The 19,026-nt window shown below is 35.6% G+C and overlaps 1 protein-coding gene across 2 annotated transcripts in view; it reads left to right on the top strand.

The window, feature by feature from the left end:
- Positions 1 to 19,026, top strand: part of MDM2 (MDM2 proto-oncogene) — a 23,101-nt gene extending 4,075 nt beyond the window's left edge. For both annotated transcript variants that reach the window (XM_019640562.1, XM_019640563.1), the window contains exons 3-11: positions 287 to 361; positions 3,522 to 3,655; positions 5,448 to 5,497; positions 8,769 to 8,836; positions 8,964 to 9,060; positions 10,109 to 10,269; positions 13,779 to 13,934; positions 14,785 to 14,862; positions 17,037 to 19,026. In XM_019640562.1, the coding sequence (XP_019496107.1) occupies positions 287 to 361; positions 3,522 to 3,655; positions 5,448 to 5,497; positions 8,769 to 8,836; positions 8,964 to 9,060; positions 10,109 to 10,269; positions 13,779 to 13,934; positions 14,785 to 14,862; positions 17,037 to 17,612 (1,395 nt within the window). In that variant the 3' untranslated portion in view covers positions 17,613 to 19,026. The remainder of the gene's footprint in view (positions 1 to 286; positions 362 to 3,521; positions 3,656 to 5,447; positions 5,498 to 8,768; positions 8,837 to 8,963; positions 9,061 to 10,108; positions 10,270 to 13,778; positions 13,935 to 14,784; positions 14,863 to 17,036) is intronic.

Consider the following 19,026-nt stretch of genomic DNA (forward strand, 5'->3'; position numbering starts at 1 on the left):
AGGTGGAACTGTTGTTCACCATCTTGGCTGTAGAGGGCAGTGTCACTGGCCCCCATGTGGGATCCGAACTGGAGCCCTGCTGCTCAGAGCTGGCGTCCCAAGCCAGCTCTTAACCAACGTGCCACTCGGCCGGCCCATGACTCAACTTTTTGACGTCTAATTTTGTGAGATTGTTAAATGCAGTGTCTGCTACCTTTACTGAAATTGTTTATGTGTGTGTTTGCTGTGGGGCTTAGAGTTCTGTAATAATTTTGGAAGTGTAATAGCAACTCTTTGTTCCCTATAGGTTAGACCAAATGCATTGCTTTTGAAGTTGTTAAAATCTGTTGGTGCACAAAAAGACACGTATACTATGAAAGAGGTAAGCTGAACTAAGAGTTAGCATGATAACTAATGTCTTACTAATTTATATATCCATGGGGAGAAATAGGCCATGTAGGGGGATTTTCAGTAAGAAACAAGTATTGTCGGCCCTTTAGACTATAATTTGAAGCTGAAAATTCTAATTACACTTGAATTTCATTTCTCAGGAACTGAGACAAAGGGAAGCTCTGTAGGTCAACCCACTAGGCAGAATGGTAGTCTTGTCAGACTGCTAATTCCTTCTCAGAATCATGTTTTTAAATGTACGAAATAGAATACATGGAAAGGAAACATTATATTAAAATACAGTTATCAAAGTAGTAAACAAGTTTATAGATTTTTGAAATGGATCTAATAAACATAGTTTTGAAGCAGTGAGGAGTATAATTGATATTTTGAAATGTTTATATCAAGCATAGTATGATAAAAACACTTGTGATTTTTATTGGTGGCAAAAATCACAGGCATTGCTAATACTTTGTTTAGTATAGGTTTGTTGCCTATATTAGTAATTGAAAGAAAAGCTAAATTTCAGTTAAAAATTGGTGAAAATAAGGATTTCTTTTTGATCCAAATTGTGGGGACTAAAAAAAGTAATACTTTTTCTCTCAACTTCTAAGTTCTTCTAGTTAGGCTAATAATCAAATTAACAGACAGCAGATAAGCAGGAGAAAATCAAATTTTTAGTTTTTATGTGCTAAAAACTAAAACTGGTAGTTCACATAAGCATGACACTTCCAAAGACAGTGAAGAAAAATTGGGTGTATATGTCACTTTGGACAAAGAAGGGGTAGGGGTCTGAGATTTCAGAGGAAGTAGGCAGTTGACAGATAGTTGAGGACAGTAGAACATAACATGGCAAGTAAAGTTTTGCTAGGCAACCCAGAAACAGTGCACAGGGGAATCTAGTCAACAGGCTCCCATTTGGAGTCTTCCTGTCTAATGCTGAGGTGATTATGCTAAGATTCCCTTCGGGATGCAGGTTTTTCCCTCTGAGTTTCTTAGGCAGGAACCGGGGTGTGTGTCAAAGATTCTTTCTGAGTCTTTCTTCTTTTTTTTTTTTAAAGATTTTTATTGGTGAATTGGGGGGATGGGAACAATGCTGGGGAATTGGGGGGATGGGAACAGACAAGTTGCTGTCGTTTTGTTCTTCAGTCTAGTTGTGGAGGACGTTGCTTCACTGGCCCAAGTTGGCACCATCATTGTGCTCTTCCCGGGCGAGGCAGATCAGTCGCCGGCTTCTGGACGGCCACTCATTGCAGCTGCTGGCCGCTCACGCTGGCTGCTGGCTACACACGGTAGCCCATGGCAACCCACTGCCACAGGGGCTGCAGCCTACGCCATTGCCGGCAACTTACGGCAGCCCAGCTCCAGGTTGAGCTGTTGTTCAGCATCTTAGCTGTGGAGGGCAGTGTCACTGGCCCTCATATGTGGGATCCGAACCGGGGCCCTCTGGCGTCCCAAGCCAGTTCTTAACCATCGCGCCACTCGGCCGGCCCTGAGTCATACTTCTTAATAATCAACTTAAAATCAATATCCCAAAAGGAAGTTTTGAGGTGGCAAAACTTTGGTTTTCTTCTAAATTAATGGACCCCCTGAATTCTATCCAAGGACTTCTTGGGAATCCATGGATCCCAGGTTAAGAACTTCTACACTAGAGATATATGAGTACATTACTGTTTCTGGGGTAGAGGTGAGCTGATTCATGACATGTTCTATTTAGTGGATACATTTCAGTGTTCTCTAGCTTAAAATTTGTGCACAGAAGCATGATTTTCAGTGAGGGATTGGGTCATCTTAGGCAAAATTTCTATGTAAATGAAATGTGCCTCTTCCCCATCTCTCCCAGTTAGTTTATAGGGCTCAGATTGCTTAAAACACTAATAAAAGTACCTTACCTACATCAGGATAGCGGGGTAAGAAGAGATTTCAGACCGTTTTTTCAGCCACACTTTTATAAAACTTCCTTATGGGTTGTTTGGTAGGAGTCTAGGTTTTCTTCCTCCTTTCCCACTGTCAACCATCTCGGCAGTCCATAGTCACGTAGGAAGTATTTAAGTCTGAAGCCTACTTAGCCAGATAAGTATAGACAGCGCTTGCAGGAAGTGTCAAAGTAAATGATGTTTTTAGGGGTGTTACCTTGGGTTTAACCTTACTACCATTAAATAATCAATAATCAATTAAATAAAGAAGGGATTTAGTGGTAGTTAAAAATAAGAAAATTGATCAAGGCCATCATAAAGACTTAGAATGCTTATGCAAAACCATATAACAGTACTGTATATATTGTCTGGCAGTTTACAGTTGTAAGGTCTTTGTTCTGGGGCAAATGGGACAGTAATGAAAGCTAGTAGAAAGGTAGTAGAAAGTACATTGGACCAGGAGTCAGAAAACTGGGTCAATTTTCTTATTTCTAAAACAGTGATAACAGTTCTATGAAAAATCAGAAGAATAAGACAATACTTGTAAAAGTAAATTGTAAACTGTAGAACGCCATACGCATTTAGGTGGTGGTTAATAGGCTTGTAGGCTTGTATTGAATGTCTTAAAATGTATTGCCTGCTTAATGGAGTATGCAGAATATAATTTATCTGTGTATGCATGATTCAGGGTCATTATTTTGATTATTGCATAGATTATATTGATATCTTTAGGACTTATTTCATTCACTGAATTCTCCCAAACTGCAGAAGTAATTATTTTCCTGTCTCTTCCTCATCTGTGATGACTACAGAGGCTATTGACATGTGTGTATGGTGTTTGGGACTATTTATTAAATGAATCTAGGTCTCTGCTATATTTTATTTGATGTTTTAGATACTGCAAGTTTTTATTGCTATCAGTGGTTTTGCATTTTGCTACCTTTCCCTTCTTCCTAATATGTTAGTACCTAGATATCTGGGCAGAGTTAAGGTCTGGGAAAAAAATTTTTTTTAAGGTTTATTTTAATCAGAAAAGCAGTGTCTGCTTTCATCAAATTAAAAGGAAAAGATTTAAAAGCAGCTTTTTTTTTAATAGTACAGAAGGGTTGTTATTCTAGATGGTTGTGAATGGTTGCTTGTTGTTTAAGCCTTTTCAGATAAATGAGATATTATTGAATGTATTTGAAACTAACATTTAATGTTCGTTAATGCTCAGAAATCATGTTTCTGTTTCAGGTTATATTTTATCTTGGCCAGTATATTATGAATAAACGATTATATGATGAAAAGCAACAGCATATTGTGTATTGTTCAAATGATCTTCTAGGGGATTTGTTTGGAGTGCCAAGCTTCTCTGTAAAAGAACACAGGTAAATTCTTCAGTTTAGTTCATTGTAAAAAGCCAGCTGGGTAAACATTTCAGCTCACCTCCACCCTCACTCCCTTTTGTAAGAGAAAAGTTGTTACAACATATATAATAGATGCTGAAATTTAATTTCTTAGCAATATATATATATAGCATATTGTTTGAGAACCCGAGTTCTGGAATCTTAAAACCTGGGTTTTGGACCCAGCTCAGTCATTTACTAGCTGTGTGACTAGGTAAGTTTACTTAACCCTCTCTAAACCTTAGTTTCCCTTGTTTGTAAAGTAAGGATAATATAAATACCTTATGTAGAGGTTATGAAAAGACATTGTGTAAAAGGCATGGTGTTTGGCACATAGAAAGATATTCAAATATTAGCTGTAGTTACTACATATTAAAAAAATATCACTGTAGTCACTTCCAAAAATCTTTATTCTACCCTGTGATAAAGGCTTAAATTTGAGCTTTAGTTTACTTTGGAAATCATTTTCTTTGTCGTATACCATTATGGTACTTAATCAGTTGATTTAACCCAGGTAACATTTCTAGAATTAGTCTACTGGGAACTGAAGACTGTGTTTTCAGTCATTCTTACCTTAACATTTAGAATACTGTGTCTCGTTTGGTTTAGCACAGTTTGTATGGAGCCTTAGCATCTGTATCTTAATAAATGGGATGAATACTTTTCACATGAAACAATTAACTAGATTCTACTGGTATTTAATGCTCAATAATACAGCTAAAAAGATGGTAATTAAATGGGATATTTATAACTTTAAAACAACTTCATTATTATAAGCATAATATAAATTTATTATTGAACATTAAGAAAAAACAAAACTAAGAAGAATAGGAAAAAAATGACTCTAGTTTGTCATTGAAAGGTATTTTTACCCGTCAGTTTTATATTATGCGCAGATGCATGTTTTAACCCAGTTGTGAATATATTTAATTTGGTCCTTCTTAATTTAACATTATATAAGCATCTTTCTATTGACAAAACCACTTCTGTTTAATATTTATCATTTTATCCTTGACCTTGGGATGTAAGCTTTAATTCTATAAGTTTAAGAAACACCTATATTGCTGATTTTGTACCATTTGAATATTGAATCTTCAATAATGTTTGGAGATACAGTTTCTGATATTGAAAGCATAATATTAAAATTAGCTTTGACTTGAACTCTAATGTTGAGAGGTTAGACACTGGAGAAATTACTGACTGGAAAAAGAATATGAATAGTAATTGGTATGTAGTAGGTTCTCACTATGTATTTATGAAATGAATGAAGACTGTATTATCTTTAATAAACTTTAAGATTAAGAAAGAAAATCCATTAGATAATAGGCCCAAGGTTGATGAAAGTCAAAATTATAATCAAGTTCCATATATTGTGGGTTTTCTATAAAACACTACTTTAGGTAGTCTACTTCTAAGCACAGAGCTAGAAAATTTCTGTTTGGAAATAAGTGCATATATTAACCTGCCCCTGCGTTCGTTCACACCTGTTCTCTGGGGTCCTTTGATAAAACACGGCACATTTCAGGAAATGGAGATGTGAAATCTTTCAGCTAGAGAGACCTTAGTGATTATTAAAAGTAACTGTATGTATTGTGCATTTAAATATGGCACTTTTTAGGGCCTAGAAGCATGATATATAATTTGAATGCAGTGACTTAAAATTTGGTTTGTGTGTAGTAGTTCATACTAATAGTGCATTTAAAAGTTTGATTAAATCCAGTTTAATACATTTTTATTTTAAAATGTACATTTCTTATTTTTTTCTCCCTACAAGGAAAATATATACAATGATCTACAGGAACTTAGTAATAGTCAATCAGCAGGGTAAGTTAATTTTGAATACCATAAACATGTGCCATAAAAATTCTTCAAAGACATTTTGTATATGTACAGTCATTTTAAAATTGTGATTCTTTTTAAAAGGTGCTTTAATTATATGTTTAATTATAAAAGATATGATAAATTTAGCAGGAAGAAATATGTATGAACTAAATATAATACGAAGGTTCTAATGCAGATTAATGATATATAAGGTTAAATATCCTATTACATCAGTTTAAGGGGGGATATTAAAGTTAAAATCTATTTTGAAAGGTAGATCATTTCAGAAGCTCCTATTGGTACAGATGTGACCAAACTTTGAAACGTATTGAAAGGCTTTGGGAAGAAATATATATACCTAGGTAGGACCATTTGAAAGTATGGGCATTTTTTTGTTTGTTTGATTTTTATAATAGACAAAGCTTTACCAGTTTGTTTAGGTAAGTGGCATGTTACTTTTCTACCTTTAGACTTGTTCTAAACTGCTTAATTTTGGGGTCACGTATCCCTTTGATCATCTCAAAGCACTGGGTTCTTAGTCCCGCAAGATACACATATGTAGTTGTATGCTGGTTTAACAACCCACTCTCCAGGGGGAAAACCCTGATTTGTAGTGGTTGCTGATATCCACGCTATGAATACTCCCGTCATGGCCATTTTCAGGCTATAAATACACGGAGCTGGGAAGAGAGGTGCAGTCTGCTTTCAGGTGCCACGAGGAGCTGGCTCCAACTTCCCACAGATTGCTTTCTTTCTTTTTTAGCTGAGCTGTCCTGACACCTGTTGGCAGCTCAGCAGCTGCTCAGCTCGGGGCCGGGAATCTAGCTGGTGACCCTGTTGCTCAGAGCTTGCACTCTTGAGCGAGCTCTTAACCAACGGAGCCACTCGGCCGGCCCCCAACAGATTTCTTAAAGCCCATTCTCAAAAGACGAGAACTGTTCTCAGAAGTTTATTTCCCAGAATGAACTCACCATCCCATTGTGCTCCCACTATTCTATATTTAGATTTTATTGTTATATTGCTTTGTTACACTTGTTTATATTTCTCTTTACTATTTATTCAAGTTTGCATTCTGCATCACACAGTACAGTGTTTTATTAATGTGGTGTTTAGTAAATGTGTTGAATTGAATACTTATTATTCCAAAGTTAGGATTTAAGGCCCAGAAAAGGGCATCATATTCTTATCCTAGAAGTCATTATTAGTCTGGTGACTTGACATTTTATTGTTTTACAAAGCTCTTTATGAAATCAAATGAAGACAAATAAAATAACTAGTATTTTCAGTTTTCTGAAGTATTATCCCTTATGTATTCATTCATTCATTTATTTAAATAAACCTTGATAGATTATTAGGAAAATTTTATTTATGAGATGGTAACTTGAAGATTACTTATGTTATTTCCATTCTGAGTTTGTTTCAGGTTTCAGTTTAATAGCATAAACTTCAGAACTCATATCAATATTCGAAACCTTGTCACACCTAGTGCTTTTATTACATCTGTCTATTATATCTATTATACCAAAACAAAATATAACCTATTTATATGTACAACTTAAAATCAGCATATACCTTGCCCATAATATAAAGAAGAAATAAACTATTATGATAATATATGTGCATATAATTTCAAAATGTTAATGCTGAGGCCTGACTTTACTATTAAGATGAAAATGTCTTCTTGGGAACAGTAAAGGGCTTTTAATTATGATCTTTGGTAATTATATATATCCCATACCTGAAACTGACTTTGGAGCTCCAGGTCTACATATCCAACTACTAACTAAACTCACCTACCTGAATGAGTTTCATCTTCTTGAGTTCATTATCTTTCCATCCAAATGTGTTCGTCTTTACAGTTTCTGTCTTGGTGAATGGTACCATCTATTTATCTACCCAAGGTAGAATGTTGGAATCCTTGACTCCTTTCTTCCTTGCCTTGTAGACCAATTTTCTCTGGAATTGATCTTTTTTTTCCATGCCTTAACTTAGGCTTTAATACTTTTTCATTTGTATTATTGCAGTTACTGTCTAATACTGGTTTGTTTTCTTTCTTTTTTTTTTTTTAATTAAGATTTTTTTGGGGAATTGGGGAGGGGAACAGTGTGTTTTTCCAGGACCCATTAGCTCCGAGTCAAGTTGTTGTCCTTCATTCTTAGCTGTGGAGGGTGCAGCTCATCTCCAAGTCCAGTCACCGCTTTCAATCTAGTTGCAGGGGGGCTTAGTCTACCATTCCATGCTGGAGTCGAACTGGCAACCTTGTTGCACACTGAGCCATCCGGCCGCCCCCTTCGGCAGCTTGCGGCTGCTCAGCTCAAGGTGCCATGTTCAGTCTTAGTTGTGGAGGGGCACAGCCCACGATCCCATGCGGGAGTTGAACCGGCAGCCTTGCTGCTAAGAGCACGTGCTCTCACCAGCTCAGCGGCAGCTCAGCTCAGATGCAACTCAATGCCTATGTGGGAATCGAACCTGCGACCCTGTTGCTCAAAGCTCACACTCTTAATCAGCTGAGCCACTCAGCCGGCCCCTAATACTGGTTTTCTTGCCTCTTCTCTTTTCCTTCTATTTTGCCACAGTGACTTGTCACTCCTGTGCTGAAAATGACCGTTTAGGGAGGGATTTCTTATTGCTCTCTGGATAAAATAACTTGCTGTGCACTAACTAGCAAGTCAGTTTTATCTCTTGGATTAAATCTTTTATGGGGAGTGGCTTCAGCAGTGCCTTAGGGAAGATTCTGAAGTATCAGCTGGGAAGAGTGCAGTGATGCAGGATTGACAACATGAGTGCTGCTTGTGGACATCCTTGTGCTGTTTAGTAAGACATGCAGGATCATTTATGATCCTGCTTACATTCTGGCAGTCGTATACTACCTGTAGTTCCCTGCACCAAGCAGTGGTAGTTCAATTCTGGATGTTTTCTTTAGTACGGTGTTCCCTCAGTCTGGAATGATTTTTCCTAGCCCTACTTCTACATCTATGAAGCCTTTCCTGATTTCTTGTTCCTCAGCTCTGTCCCTACCAAATAATCATTGCTATGCTTCACCACTGATTTATACTTCTTTTATTGTATTTATTACACTTTATAATTTTTCTTATGTATCTTCTGTATTAAAATTGAATTACTTACATCTGCAGAATCTAGCATGAGGATGGCACCTGGCAGACACATATTTATTGAAAAGTTAAATTGTGTAAGGAGTTTGTCCTGAACTGATACCTATTGAGTAGCCATTTCTTTCCTAGTTTATGAATTTTTTGTTTTTGTTTTCTATCAGAACCATCAGATTCAGGCACATCTGTGAGTGAAAGCAGGTATGACCTTGAAGGTGGGAGTGATCAAAAGGTAATCTTGAAATTAACTCATTCTAATATGATGTTTCTTGAAAATTTGAAAGGTTATTTAAAACAATTTTTAGCTTTCTGGTGTTACAAGTTAAGTTGGTGGGTCTTTTTTTCTCTTGAATGCTTAGGACCCTGTGCAAGAGCTACAGGAAGAGAAACCTTCATCTTCACATTTGGTTTCTAGACCGTCTACCTCATCTAGAAGGAGAACAATTACTGAGACAGGTAGGTATATATGAATATTTAATTGTTATTTTTAGAACACCTTTTTAGTGTTCATTCTCTAATGAAAGTCGTTTAAGCTTAAGAAGTTGTTGTGCTTTGTTGGTTTAGATGATTGAATTTCTGCATTTCATTCTCATTTTTGTGATCTATTTGGTTTAAAAATTGCTTTCTTGGTAATATTTTTCTGGTTGACTACAACAGGCACAGTTTACTGTGCCCCTGGATGTTATAGTCAGTCAGCTCTCTAGTCACGATAATAGAGGGCAAGGATAAAACTCTATTTTACTCACCATAACAGTTAAAATATTTAATTATTGCTTCTAATAAGTGATAAAACATACCAATAATAAGTTTAAAAACAAAGTAAATAGCATCTTAGAAATGAAGACAAGATAAAATAGCTGAGAGCATTTTTGCAGAGGAAAGATAATGGAGGAGGAGGTGGCTATTGCCTGATCAGTAGTTATCATAGCTAAAACTGTATGATTCAGGTGAAAGAAGATCAGAGAAATAGAATAGATAAACTCAGATTAGAATCTTGTACATGAGGACAGAGGGCAGTAAGGGCACAAGATGTCTTACTAAATACACGGGACTGGAGCAAATGGTTTGTTTTTTGGGGGTGGGAATCAAGTTATATTTGTAACTTATGCCAAAATGAATTCCAAATATGCCTTCTAAGCATATTAAACATATTTGGTTCTTTTCAGGAAAAAACTTTTATATCTTAAAGTTTGATTTTGATGGAAATATCCTAGATTGTTTGGTTAATGCAAGCTGTCGATGGATTAGATTAATTGTGACTTAATGGAGATAAAAGTTCTAAAACAAGCTTAAAAATCTTTTAAAAATATTGTGTTCTGCTATAACTCTGTTGGATAGATCCAATGAAAGAGTGTTGACTTTTGAAACAGCACTGTTTTTCTCAGTTTAATTTTGTTGGAACTAAATTTAACTACAAGTAGGTACTCAAATAGCTCAATTCTAAATAAATCACAATATAGCAATTATAGAAATTTTATTAACTTGTTTTTCCTTACATATCCAGAAGAAAATTCAGATGAATTACCTGGTGAACGACAAAGAAAGCGTCACAGATCTGATAGTATTTCCTTTTCCTTTGATGAAAGTGTTGCTGTGTGTGTAATAAGGGAGATACGTTGTGAAAGAAGCAGTAGCAGTGAATCAACAGGGACTCCATCAAATCCGGTAATCTTCTTGTTTTAAATAAAATAAGACTTTCTTATTTTTAAAGCCTTAATTCTGGCAGTTCTAATAAGCATTCAGGTAGAAAGCATATGTATGATATGACATTGCTGCTATATATAGTGGTAAATGATTCTTTACAATAAGCCTATACAGATCTACCCTACCCCAACCTCAGGTTTGGGGAGAAGGGTAGAAGGTAGTGGAGTTGCACTGGGTTTGTTTTGTTAAAATTAGTACCAATATTAATAGTTATTAATGTCACCCTACATATTGGAGAACCTTTGTAGGTCACTGCACCAATAGTAAATTCAAAGAAACTGGAGTATAGGATAGTCTGAGAATTTAGAAGTTTAAAAAAAAAAAATACGGGAACAAAAATGAAAATTTGATTTAGTTAGATGTCTTAGGATTCTAAGGCAAATATGTGTTGAATATTTAGAATAAAGATGTAATTTTTTACCACAGCTGTCAGCAAGTAAGTTGGCATAGTCTGAGCTTCACATTTGCAATATGTAGTCTAGACATTAGAAAAGGGCTATTTACCAAGCTGTGAAATGTGGGTATATTTCTATAATATATGGATGACAGATTACCAGTACTTTTAAATTCCAAAGTATTAGCCAGGAATAAATTCACTGAAATGTCACGGAAAGAGGTTTTGTAAAGAAGTTTTTGCTAACAAGAATGTTTGACAAATGGAATTTTTTTTTTGTTACTAACATTTGTCTTTAAATGTTATTAAAATTGGAATATTTATTTGTGATAACGGCCATGCCTCATGGTCATTATTTTGGATATGAGTGATCATTTTATAGATGTAAGGGACTGAACCAGTTGTGATAGTAACCTTATTCTTATTTTGTATGTATTCTTGTTACTTGTATTATCTTTAGGTTTTTCTCTTCCAAAGCAGTGATTTTATGGATACTGATGCTCCCCTTTAAAGTTGGTATTTAATAGAGCTGTTACTTGTGTGAGCCACTAGGTGGCACTGGAGAGCAAGTTCTTTATTCAGTAGATTCTCTATTCAGTAGATCGGTATTTCAGTGTCTTTTCTATGCCAGGTTCCATTTGGCGTTGGAGATACAGTGGTACTCAAGGTAGATATGGTCTCTGTCCTCATGAGTATGTAGCTCATCAGCAATTAAACAGATAATTAAAACATTTAATAAATGCTATGAAAAAAATACAGATTCGTGAAAGCAAATATGTGTGATCTGAATATTGAGTCCAATAATAAGAAATCTTGACATGTACACGAACTTCATGTTTGCATTATTATATTTCTTACAATGCCCCATTAAACTTAGTCTTTGTTGAAATTGTTTCAGCCCTTGTTCTTGCTTTCCACCTGGGACACTGCCTTGTTACCAAAGCAGTGTAGACGGTATTCCCCCATGCCCTTTTTTTTTTGGTTATTCCTATCTTATACTCTCCAAAAATTTCTCTCTATTAAAAATCTTTTGTTTTTCAGGCTAAGTCCCTAGTTGGGAAAGCTTTTGGTAGGGCCAATTTTTTTTTTCTTTTTTCAATTTAGCTTACTTCACATAACAGTTTTATAGTCATCATTTGGTGTTGTCATTTACCAGTTAGAGAGAGTTAAAGGAAAGTGTAGTTGCCTCCCATCTTTTCTTTCTTTTGGGTTTAATAAATTGGGAAACTAAGGCCATATTCTAGACTCTATACCAGGCAGTTGTCATCTCGGTAGCCTCAAACCCTATTTATAGATGGGAAAACTAAGACTTGAGGATTTTAAATAGCTTGTTAAGATCCCGTAACTAATAACTATCACAATTGGAATTAAGACAAAACCAGGGATTTCTAAATTCAAAATTTAAGAACTTTCCAGATCAGGCATGTCTGATGCTTTTTTACATATACAGTATTTGAAAGTTTCTGGATCATTCTTTTTTGAACATTAGCCAGAACTTTTAAAAATAACTTAATATTCCTTTCTTCATAGTACCCTAGCACTGGGATGGGCAAACGTTCTGTAAAGGGTGGGATAGTAACCGTTTTGGGCTTTGCAGGCCATATGGTCTACTGCAGCTACTCAGCTCTGTTGCTGTAAGGCAAAAGCAGCCATAGACGACAGAGAAACAAATTGTCACTGCTGTGTAATTTATAAAAATAGATGGGTGGTGGGCCACAGTTGCTGACCCCTGCCATAGAGGATGCTTTCTGAAACTTAATTTTTCTTGTGTTTCCCCCTATTATTCTAAACATAGTGCACTAAAGACTAGTTAATTGAAGTATCCAGTTTGTTAGGTTACTTTATTAAAGATGTTATTGTAGTTTAGCTTGACTTGTGATTTTAATCTGATTGTTAATAGAGCCCCTATTAGGAATCAGAACTGCAACTTGATGAATGTTGCTTTACTGCTACTTGCTTAACATCACTGTGAAGAAACAGTATTTTGACTTCAGTGGTTATAATATACCTTGTTTATGTTTTTATAAATGATGGAAATATATTAGAGATCATTTAATTCAAACTTCTTTCATAGATGAAGTAGCTGTGGCCTTTACAGGTTAAATATGGCCAGAGTTAAATAGCTACTTAGTGGCAAATCTAGAATAAAAATGTATGTATTCTGACTCCTAGACTTATGTATTTTTTCTAGTTCTAGCCTTCTGCTTTGTGTATTTCCCTACCCTTAGCTACTGACAACAAATATTGTGGGACTGAAGGTCTTACTAGGTAATTATACCATTAATTAGAGACCTAAAATGAAGAATCACATGAGCAGATACGGAATTTTTAAAATTAAAAAAAAAAAAAGTCTGAAAGCTCTTCCAAAGACATTATTCTCCAAATTCATTATAAAATATAAATCTCATAATTATTGTTATAGCTACTAGCATTCTACCTATTTATTAATATCTACCTATCTATTTATATTCTACCTATCTATATCTACTAAAGATATAAAGATGATTAAGACATGGTCTTAATCCTTAACGTGTATATAACTCATAAGAAATGTGTGCAAAATTACATTTTGCATAATTTATGTGTGGAAGTATATAATAAATATCATTAGTAATAAAGATAATAAAAGGTTCAGAGAGCTCTTTTATGGTATTGACAGAAGCTTTGGCAGAAAAGGATGAGCAGGACTTAAAAACTGTCGAGTTATTCCAGTTAGAGAGGGAGTGTGGAAGTTGATGTGCCAAGTTTGGTTTAGCAAACAGTCTAGATCTGGCTAATATTTCATATTTATGGGGGAGGAGAATGTGTAGTTGGAGATTAGCTGAAAGTGTTAATATAGCCATACTGTATGTACCTTGAATGAGAAGGGGGATTAGGCCTTTTTCCTTAATGTAATGGGTTTTGAACAGGGAAAATAATACTAATGCAGTAATGACCCAGAATCTTAATCTAGTGTCAGTGTGCAGGATAATCTGAGGAGAAGTTAGGGACACAGAGATGAGTTAGGAAGCTGTTCGTTAACAGAAGCCAACAAATGATGTACATTGTCAAAATTTTTTTTTCTTTCTGATTTTAGGACCTTGATGCTGGTGTAAGTGAACAATCAGGTGATTGGTTGGATCAGGATTCAGTTTCAGATCGATTCAGTGTAGAATTTGAAGTTGAATCTTTCAATTCAGAAGATTATAACCTTAGTGAAGAAGGACAAGAACTCTCAGATGAAGATGATGAGGTAGTTTTATTCTCTAATTATATTCTCAAGTTTTTCTTTTAACATTTTCCATATTAACTGATCAGATTGAAATAATGTGTTCAGATTTCACCTGAAACATTCATATTAGAATATTGTTTTGTGGACTTGAGGCTTTGTAGTTCCTTGTAGTCTGATTTATATTTTTGTAAATATAATGCCGAGAAGCAAGTAGGCCTTAATGAGCATTCTTATAATAGTCTGTTCGTTTAAAAAAATATTTAATTTAGTTCTCTCTTTTTTTTTTAAGATTTTATTGGGGAATTGGGGAAGGGGAACGGCCAAGTTGTTGTCCTTCGATCTTAGTTGTGGAGGGTGCAGCAAGCTCAGCTCCAAGTCCAGTGCCGTGTTCAATCTTAGTTGGGGTTGGTAGTGGAGGGGTGGAGATGCAGCGCCCCCATCCCGTGCTGGAGTTGAACCAACATTGTTAGGAGCAGGTGCTCTCACCAGCTGAGCCATCCTGCCACCTGTTGGCAGCTCAGCGGCAGCTCAGCTCAGGCGCAGCATCACTGGCCCATGTGGGAATCCAGCCGGTGACCCTGTTGTTCAGAGCTCGTGTTCTTAACCAAGTGAGCCACTTCGCTGGCCCTAATTTAGTTTTCTTTTAATATTTATATATTAAATATATCTATCTGTTGACTTTTTACCATAGTGGGTGAGGATTTCACTGATCTTCATTTTTTCCCCTTTACACTCATTCCATTTGACCTTTGTCTCAATTTCTCATATATAGTAGTTAGTATATGCTATTTGTTTAGGACTTACCACTAAGAAACCTTTCTGGTTGAAGAAAAAAGGTGACAAATTGATGATAATGGATTTATTTTATTAGGTGTATCAAGTTACTGTGTATCAGGCTGGGGAGAGTGATACAGATTCATTTGAAGATGATCCTGAAATTTCCTTAGCTGTAAGTATACATCTGCTTTATTAAGGAATCAAAAAATAACATCGAAGTCAAGATTAGGAAAATATGTCTAGGCTACTTCCTGACAGGAGGTAATTTTTATAAAGTTAAAATCTTTAAAATGTTAATGATTTAAAGCATTTTCGTTCTTTTATTTGTTGTGTTGGGATCTGTTGCTACATTTTAGTTTTTTTGTGCTGGAATTTGAACTTTTAAAAGAACTTTATTATGGAAAATTTCAAATGTGTATAGCATACAGAATAATATAATGTATCTCCAGTGTACTTATCACCAAGCTCTAATAGTTACCAACATTTTGCCAGTCTTGTTGAATATAAAAGTTGTCATATTGATTTGTATTAGAATGTGATAGGATTTGGCATTAAAGAAATCAGGACTTAAACATTTCATACTACTAATATAAAATAATGTCAGCTGCAATTGAAAAATTGAAAAAAAAACTAAAACCAACACCCTATTCCAATACCAAAAAACAAAAACCACATTTCATACTTCACTGGGTTCCTGAGGTATTGAAAGTTTTTTCAAAACTGAATATTATTGCTTTAATTTTTGTCTTAATATTGCCTTTCATTATATTAAATAGGAAATCTAATTTTCTTTTACCGAGTTGAAAACAATTATTAATTATCCAAATGCCAAAAAGGTGAAATTGTGAAATTTTTCAAAAATTTTTTTGCTATATTAGAAAATAATTCAAGTAACTAGTTGACACATTTGATGTCCAGCTGAGTGAAATGTTTCAGATATAGGTCTTGCAAATTTTGGACTCTGAAGCACCTCCTCTTCCCCCTATATTGTAAGACCTTTGTCTTTGGAGGTCTTTGGTTTTATTAGTTAGAAGAAACCTCTTTGACAACTTGAAAGAACCATTGTGGGAGAACGAACAGTCTCCATCCTTCTTGCTCATATCTTGTGTCATTGGTCAGGCAGTTTAAAGATGGTTACATGATTCATGGCAAGACAGGAAGAACCTCTTATGGCAAGTTTTACATGTACAGTGTCCTCAGGCAAGAACCATGCTTCAGTTACGGCAGGGAGATAAGGATATGTTTACTAAAGAGGCTGGGGATGTGAAGGGAGTTTGTTATCCAAATTGCATGGTGAAAAGATTTGGGAAATAAGTTGGGATAAGGAAAAAGCAATGAGCAGTTACAGAGATTAACACAGAAAGGCTAGACAAGAAAGGCATACATATTTTGGCTAGTGACAAGGATGACAGATTTTAGCTGGCAGTGATTGTTGAGAAGAATGTTTTAGCATTGCCTTTGTGGGTGAAGTTAAAGAATACTCAGCTGAGGGCTGGCCCAGTTGCTCAGTTGGTTAAGAGCGTGAGCTCTGAGCAACAGAGTCGCCGGTTCGATTCACACATGGGCCAGTGAGCTGCCCCCGAGCTGAGCTGCCAACAAATGGCAGGATGGCTCAGCTAGTGAGAGCACGTGCTCCTAACAACAAGGTTGCCGGTTTGATTTTCGCATGAGATGGTGGGCTATGCCCACTCGCAACTAAGATTGAACACAGCACCTTGAGCTGAGCAGCCGTGAGCTGCTGACGGGCGCCCGGATGGTGATTGGACTTGGAGCTGAGCTAGCTGCGCCTCCACAACTAAAATTAAAGGACAACAGCTTGACTTTTCCCCTTCCCCAATTTCCCAATACTGTTCCCCTCCCCCAATTCCCAAAAAAAATCTTAAAAAAAAAAAAGGTACACTCAGCTGAGCCTTGATTATAGAGCGCTTGTGAGAGAGTCAATGGCAGATTGAGAAGTAGTTTCGTCTAGATTGATTGGGTGGACTCTAGGCACAGTATCCAAGGTTGAGCCTTTAAGCAAGTGGAGTGGGTACAGGTCTCATTACAGAGTAGATCAATCCCATAGCACTTGCTTCAACTAAATGAACAAACTGTATCTGTGTCCTCGAACAGATAACTTTACAGGTGCATAGTTAAGCTCATAGTGAATACATTTGTTTGTTTTAGTATTCTTCAGAGTTTAGCTAAAAAAAAGAAATACCTAACAATCTCATACTTGAGGAAAGACTGTTAAATGCTGAAAATTGAGCTGTGTGATACATTTTACCTTAGACATTAAAGTTGCTGGTGTTGAATGACTAGTTATTAAAGGGTTGCAGAGACTAACTCTGTCTTATTTCATTGAAGGACTATTGGAAGTGCACTTCATGCAGTGAAATGAACCCTCCCCTTCCACCACATTGCAACAGATGTTGGGCCCTTCGTGAGAATTGGCTTCCTGAAGACAAAGGGAAAGACAAAGGGAAAATGCCTGAGAAAACCGAACTAGAAAACTCAACACAAGTAGAAGAAGGCTTTGATGTCCCTGATTGTAAAAAAAATACAGTGAATGATTCCCAAGAATCATGTGTTGAGGAAAATGATGAAAAGATCACACAAGCCTCCCAATCCCAAGAAAGTGAGGACTACTCTCAGCCATCAACTTCTAGTAGCATCATTTATAGCAGCCAAGAAGATGTCAAAGAGTTTGAGAGGGAAGAAACACAAGACAAAGAAGAAACTGTGGAATCTAGTTTTCCTCTTAATGCCACTGAACCTTGTGTGATTTGCCAAGGTCGACCTAAAAATGGCTGCATTGTCCATGGCAAAACAGGACATCTTATGGCATGCTTTACATGTGCAAAGAAGCTAAAGAAAAGGAACAAGCCCTGCCCAGTATGTAGACAGCCAATTCAAATGATAGTGCTAACTTATTTCTCCTAGTCTATAAAAGTAGGATTATATATTTCTAACTGTGTAACTCTGAAAATTTAGACATGAAATTTTATTTTTTTACACCGGTTAGAGCCAAAGCCTAATTGCGTTACTACATGTTGATTTGTTTTCTCTAGTGTAATATTTCCTACTTTGTAAGAGGGAATAGTTAATATTTATTTTCTTTAATGAGAATTTCACTTCCATTTATATTTTATATTTAGGTTTTAATGTATTTTGGATTGAATATATAGCTCATCCTTTACCCCTGCCACTCATATTTTAAATTCCACTTACATGAGAAGTATCCAGTCTTTTTTAAAAAAGTACTATCCGTGGAGTATTTAAATGTAACTTATTTGGTACCTTTCATATAAGGAGAAAAAGTTTGTGAAACATTTAATATTTAAATTTTAGGTGCTCTTAAACCTTTCATCACATAGCGTCTTAAAATACTCTTGCCAGACGTAAAAGAAATTGTTGGGTAAGCAAAATTGTTATTCTCCAGCTTCTTTGGTATAGTAAAGAATAGGTGGTAATGATGTTCATTTGAGAGGTCTTTGAGAATCGCCATCATTTACCCACAAGACAAAACTTTTTAAAGGCTACCTAGTACAATATGGAATTGTCCTAGGCATCTAACCTATATATCAGGCCCTTTTCCACACCTAATTTCAGGATGCAGTGCAATCTGTTAAGTTGAAAAATTGTAAGACACTTTCAAGTGCCTTCCTGAGCTAGGTCACATGGTTTCTGATAGTTACTTAGGTTTCAGATCTTTGCTTAAGGCAAGTATTAGAAGCCAGTGAAATCACAAAGACTAATTGAGAAATTTAATAAACAGAAGGACTGTTTGTTTTTAAAATAGTTAGAAATGTCACAACTTCGCTATATTGTCTGGAAATAACAGATCACTTTTCTTTAAGAATGATAGGGTCAGAACATAGAATTCGAAAATATCATACTGCACAGCAAGTTTGTGTGCCCGTTACTAATGGTACATAAAAACAAAACTTACACACACATATATGTCTTACACATATACATGTAAGTAGGAAAAAATGGCTGAAGCAATCAGTACCTTATCCAAAGAGTGGTCTTCAAATACAGTAAAGCTTTATTAATTTGGGATTTATAATACTTCAAGTATAGAAGTAGAATTGATCCTTTCAGAGCAGAATTATTAGTAAAAATGAGATTATGAACATTTAGGATATGCAGTAATTATGCTATTTAGAAAACATTCACATGTGCATCATTTAATATACATAATTAATTGTAAATTTTTGGGTTAGTATACATAAATTTATTGATGTGTGAATAAATGATTATTAAATGATTAAGCATTGTTTCAAGAATGTGATTATTGGATCTTATAAATTTTCCCATAATGAGTTGTTAAAATAAAAATTATATTTGAATA

Source organism: Hipposideros armiger, unplaced genomic scaffold, assembly GCF_001890085.2.
Source record: "Hipposideros armiger isolate ML-2016 unplaced genomic scaffold, ASM189008v1 scaffold_51, whole genome shotgun sequence".
NCBI classification, from domain to species: Eukaryota; Metazoa; Chordata; class Mammalia; order Chiroptera; family Hipposideridae; genus Hipposideros; species Hipposideros armiger.